General features: G+C 31.1%; 1 protein-coding gene across 1 annotated transcript; it reads right to left on the bottom strand.

Moving 5' to 3' along the window:
• Positions 1-773: 773 nt before the first annotated feature.
• LOC108809459 (probable E3 ubiquitin-protein ligase ATL44) lies at positions 774-1,539 on the bottom strand. Its single transcript, XM_018581598.2, has 2 exons — positions 880-1,539; positions 774-845 (listed from the first exon to the last, which is right to left on the bottom strand). The coding sequence occupies exon 1, from the start codon at positions 1,509-1,511 to the stop codon at positions 957-959; it is 555 nt and encodes a 184-aa protein (XP_018437100.1). The 5' UTR covers positions 1,512-1,539; the 3' UTR covers positions 774-845; positions 880-956.
• Positions 1,540-6,000: the final 4,461 nt, after the last annotated feature.

Below are 6,000 nucleotides of genomic sequence, written 5' to 3'. Positions count from 1 at the left end.
ACTAAAAGAGAAAAACATAATCGTATATGTGCCAAAAATATAAATTTCATTGTAAATATAAAATTTTAATGTTTAAATACTATATCTCTTAAATATTTATTATACTAGGTCTTATCCTAGTATGAGATTATTATCCGACCGAGGAAGCATGGTTTTGTTTATTTTTGTTCAGATAAGCTCACATGGCCGACTCCATTACCTGTCTAGTCAGGTAATCAACAATCAATTCAATTGTGTAATAAAATAAAATAAAATTTAATGAAAGTTATGAGTTACGCATCTTGTAATTTAGATAAGAGAAATTGCCAAAAATACCATTTTCATAATACCACTTTTCATGTTTACACTAACCATTTTTACCACTACTTTTAAGGAAGGGTTTAGATTTGAACGTTTAGGATTTAGGGTTTAGATTTTATGTTTTAAGGTTTAGATTTGATGTTTTAGGGTTTAGATTTTATGTTTTAGGGTTTAGATTTGATGTTTTAGGGTTTATAGTTGAGGTTTCAGGGTTTAGGGTTTAGGATATTGAATTTAGGGTATATAGTTTAGGGTTTAGGGTTTAGAGTTGAAGATTTAGGGTTTATGGTTTAGAATTGGGGGTTTAGGATTTAAAATTTTGGATTAAAATTTTGAAAAGCATATATAAAAACAAAGATATAAGAATCTTTAACATTTTAATAAATAAAATATTTTTGAAAATGTATACTTAGTGGTGGTAAAGATGAATAATGGTACCTTCAAAGTGGTATTTTTGAAAATTCCCCTTTAGATAAACTTTGAATTCCATCTATTTGATTTAAACACAGTGGAATTACATCTAAAATGACAGGAAGAAAAAAAACCTTAATTTTTCAAAAAAAAAAAAAGAAAAAAAACCTTAAGATCTCTAGTTTCTAATTAAACTACTTTACAAGACTCTTAAAATTAATTATTCCGACAATAAAAAGATTGTGTTAAGGAAGAAACGTAGGAACAGAGGAAGCGGGCTGCAAGGAGTGTTGGTGATGCTGATGATCTTTGCTTTGCCTCCCCGCCGTTGAAGAATGGCCGCACCGGTCACATCTCACCGGCGTAAGAATCCGGCGACAAGAAGGACACGAAGACCTAGAGACAAGCCATTTGTCAATACACGCGACGTGGAATGAATGGCGACAGAGAGGAAGCACTCTGATTTCTTCGCCGTCGGCGAACTCAGTTAGACAAATCGCGCACTCCGTTGAATCTCCGCCCTCTTCAGCGGCACCTCCGGAGGTTGATTCCGCGGCGGTGAAAGTGGATCTAGGAAGAGACTGAAGAGCTTTCTTCTTCAAGCCTTTGTTATGCGATCCGCTAGTAAATCGCCGGAGACAAGCGCAACGTACGATGGCGGCAAGGCCAGCTACGCATATGAGAGCGCAGAGAAGAGCCGACAAGATCACTACCATGTCAGATTCCGCCGCCAGAATCTGCTGGGATGGTTGTGGCGGTGGCGTCGCCGCCGTCTCGAGAATTCTTGACGGTCGAGTCATTCTTGGTTTTTTCTTTTATTTGTGTGCGTTTGAAGACAAAAGAATGTGAGAGTGATAAAGATAAGAAAGAATCTTGATCCACGTTATAATAGAGACACATAAAGATGGATACATACATCATATTTTTATATAAGTTTTGCACAATTGCATACAATATAAAATATTTTCTGTTAAGCTGATACAGAAATATATAAAAAAAAATTGCGTACAGTATACATTATATATGTTAAGCTAATACAAAAAAATATATTTCTATATAAGTTCTGAACAATTGCATACTATATAATAATAGTACTCGCGGAAATATGAAGGGAAATAAATTTGTTCAATAAAAAAAGAAGGGAAATAAATTAGATACTAAATATATTCAATTTTTTCGAAATTATTGGCTGAAGAAGTAATGTTTACATGCAATTAATGGCTGAATTAATGTTTACATGCAATTTGCATCTTCCTATTTAGAGTATTGTTGTTTCGTGAGGATTCATATTCTGTTAAAGGCTCAAAAGAAACATTTTCTCTTAAAGAAGATGCATCTAACTATCACCAACTAGTTTGATAGATGGTAAACCATCAATACCATTAAAACATGATCATTCATGAATTATACTCTTAATGAATATTTTAAATTTTCCAAAAACGTTTTTAATGATATGAACAAACTAAAAAATTCATTAATGGCATTATGGTCTTTCGATTTTGTGGGTTTATTTCAACATTTAAATGGGCTTGTTAACTAATTAAATGAGTTATGTTTTTATATAATCAAATTCAAATTCCATAAAATTTTTAATATCAATACCACAAATTAAAGTCTGTAATAATTTTAATTAGTTGATATTAGAGATTGAAATTCTACATGAGGATGAGACTTAATCAAAAATATTATTGACCAGTTTATATGTTTAGCAATATTTTATATAAATTATAAATCTTTAAAATTATATAATAGCCCAAGTAAGTATTTCGGATAAAACCAATGTTTTGAAAACCGACCCGGACACTGAACCGGACGATTTACCGGGTTACTGAGTCATTGAGTCGACCGCAGGTAAACCGCGGATGAACCACAGATTAATAAATAAATTAGTTTTATTATATAATAATATATTAGCTAATAAAATAAAAAAAATAAAAATATATAAAACTAAAGTTACTACTTTCTAAATATCTTTAAAACATAAAATAATAATTTGGATATGTATATATTTTATGTTTAATAAATATTTAGAATACTTAACTTAACTTTTTATATTTTTATTTTCATTTGATATACAACTAAAAAAAATTATCTACTGGTTCAACCGATACCGAGTTTTGGGTTTTAGTTGGTTTGAGTGGGTTTTTGCGGGTTTTTAAATTTTGGGTTTTTTACAAAACCCAACCCGAATTTTTTTTCGATCACCAGGTTTTCTGGTTCAACCGCGGGTCCGGGTCGGATTTTAAAACACTGGATAAAACCATTATTTAATTTATTTACAAACATAAAATGGTTGTGACGCATTTTAAATTTTGTCATACTGTACTAACAAAACCGCATAATTGAGACTTGATCATGTCACAGTTTATATAATTAAAACAAAGAATTATCAATCTTTATATTGAAAACAAAAAACTGCCCGCCTTTTTAAAGGCGGGTCAGAATCGAGTTTTTTTTAAATTAGGAATCAGAAATGGAGTTTTTCTTTGGGTATTTTGAAGTTTTATTGTGAAAATCTATTAAGGCTAGTCATTCGATGTTTAAATCATCACGCCTTATATCAGTTCATAATATGTATTTAAATCGTTATGTTAGTTATGTTGCATATGTTTGACAAAAAAAAAAGTTTGACAAAAAAAAAAAAGTTATGTTGCATATAGAAAAAGAAAACAGAAAAGATGGGTAGGTGGGTGGGCTTCATGTAGGTTCAGTATTGACGAACACGATACCAAAAGGTGTAAGTAAGCTTCTTCCTTACCTAAACGACTGAACCTACTTTCGATTAGACCCCTTTATTTTTGGTCTCTGAAATTATAATAGTTACGATAACATGATTCTCTTGTTTGTTAAGAAGTAAAATATAAAGAAAAAGACAGTTGGGAGTCAGATTGTGGACAATGGTATTGTTAATAACACCGGCCACTTTTGCTTATTGGCTCATTTGCATTATTATCATATATATCTTTATTTTTTTATGTAATGTTTTTTTCTAATATATTAATCAATCCCGAAAAGAAAAGTCTAAATACAAACAAGACTCGAACAAAATGACCTAGATCAATATTTTTACAACACTAGTTTTGCATCACCACTTATTCGGCGTTATAGAACTCAATATCACTAGGCTACCAACGACAGTTCTCTTCTATTAACGTTAACTCCGGGAAGGTGGATTTTACTTCGTTGTTTCGGATACCGGAGTCTTTAAGACATCTCCTGAAATAGCTGGTAATCGGTGATCTTATCGAATTATATTTTTTTGTCGTTTAAGCGCAGGACAACTAAAGGAGGAAGGGACGAGGACAGCCATACCTGAGAAAAGCTGTCGGAACCCACTGCACACCCTCCTTTTATGCAAAGCCGGGTCTGTACTCATCGCCACACACTGATTTAATGGATTCTAACACCCTGCACGTCAACAAAGCTACACTACCAAAAGCAAATCAAGTGACCTGCAACCGGTACTGGGATGTGAGCTTGGTCAAATGAGACACGATCAGACAACAGTCGCGACACCATTTGCCGTCCTTGAGAACCTACGAACAGATGACTCTGACTCGCAAAAGATTAACCGGTATCAACGAGGAAGCACTAAGAAAATTAAGAATCCGAACCTCCGAACCAGAAACCGTCGCCAAATTCCAAAAGCCGTCGCCAAATTTGGAAGAACTAAAGTAGGGGAAATCCGAAAATCGAAGCCTCACCAAGAAGTCATCAAGCAGCCATAGACGACCAGCCGTCCAACGCCACATTGCTAGCTCACGAGCCTGAGCAGGGATGTTCATTCTACATTGCATCGGTTATGTAAAGTTCATTCTACATTGCATTTATTTTGCTTGTCTTTTCCACTATTGATTTATGTTTCCCACTAACGAAGTTCTGAAAGGTATTATTAGTAAGTAGAGACTATCACCTAACGAATTTTTTGGAGACCTTGGGTTGAGAGATCATCATCTAACAAAGTGAGAGGTACTAACTAGGCTGGCACGGAGTAACTTAGGGTAAGGCCGTAAAGGAAACAAAAATTTTGTTTGGCAGCTCATGTGAAAAAGAACAATTGTTAAGAGTTTTCTTTTCAAACAAGATCCAGATTGTATTGGTTAACAAAAGAAAATTATATTGGAACAAGAGGGTTTTGACAAACATATAACACAAGAAATCCCTAAAACTAAACGAAACATTTAGATGAACTCGCAGTGTTATAAACATAAAAATGTATTAAACTTGTGTGAATAACGAGGTTCCAGCTCTAGATGAACTCGTTTCCCAATAAATGGTCGGTTAAATTTAGAAATATACTTAGTGATTTCTTTTTGTTTGGTGTCCTTTGGTTTGTTTTATTAATCATTTTGTAAAATATGTAAATGTAAGACCTTTTCTCCCAAAAATATAAAGTAGCTTCTAATAGATAACGCATATCAATCAAATAGAAAAGTAGAACAAATAAAAATTATGCAGATCAAATAAAACAAATGTAGATCAAGCAAATTTAATAAATTATTGTATTTAAAATAAATATTGGAACTCCTTTAATGAAAATTAAATATTTAGACAAAATAAAACTTACTATATAAGTAATAAATATCATGTTGACAAGAATAATAATAAATATCATTTTTATAAATGCAGCGAAATTTAAAAGATATGAAAATTCATAAAAATTAGAAAAATTGTAAAGAGTATTCTTATTTTACTCTTTTTTTTATTTTTGTTATAATATATAAGTTAGAAGAAAATAATTTTTTATTGTATATTATAAAATATAAACTGACTTATTTAAAGTTATAATATATTTGTAAAGAGTAAGTTAGTTTTAATTAAATATTATCGAATATAAATTTTAACTTATTTTCATTATATTAATATTTTTAATTCACTGAAGAAACTAATTAAGAGCGTATCTTAATTTTTGAACTAGTTTTAATGGATATGGATATATTAGTACGGGTAGGACGGATCCAAATATCCATGAAATTTAGGGTATCGTGATTCGTCGGGTCCATGGGTTTAGTATCCAGATTCGGATTCGTGACTTTTGAATATTTGTCTAGATATCGTAATACCCCGGATATCTGGATCTGGATTCGTAAAAATAATGTAAGAAAATAATTTTTTAAACAAAATACTAAAATTCTAAAAAATATAATATAAATAAAATATTTATACAAGATTTATAAATATATAGATGTAGATAATATTAAAAGATTAAAATATAAGATTAGAAAACTGATTTTGTGAATATACCAAATAAAATTATTAATAAAAATAAATTTAATATATTTTAAAAGT

Source organism: Raphanus sativus, chromosome 6 (genome assembly GCF_000801105.2).
Source record: "Raphanus sativus cultivar WK10039 chromosome 6, ASM80110v3, whole genome shotgun sequence".
NCBI lineage: Eukaryota > Viridiplantae > Streptophyta > Magnoliopsida > Brassicales > Brassicaceae > Raphanus > Raphanus sativus.
This window is presented reverse-complemented; position numbering and strand designations above follow the sequence as displayed.

Excerpts from the sequence above, each read along its gene's own strand:
- LOC108809459 (XM_018581598.2), bottom strand. The coding sequence starts at position 1,511 with ATGACTCGACCGTCAAGAATTCTCGAGACGGCGGCGACGCCACCGCCA.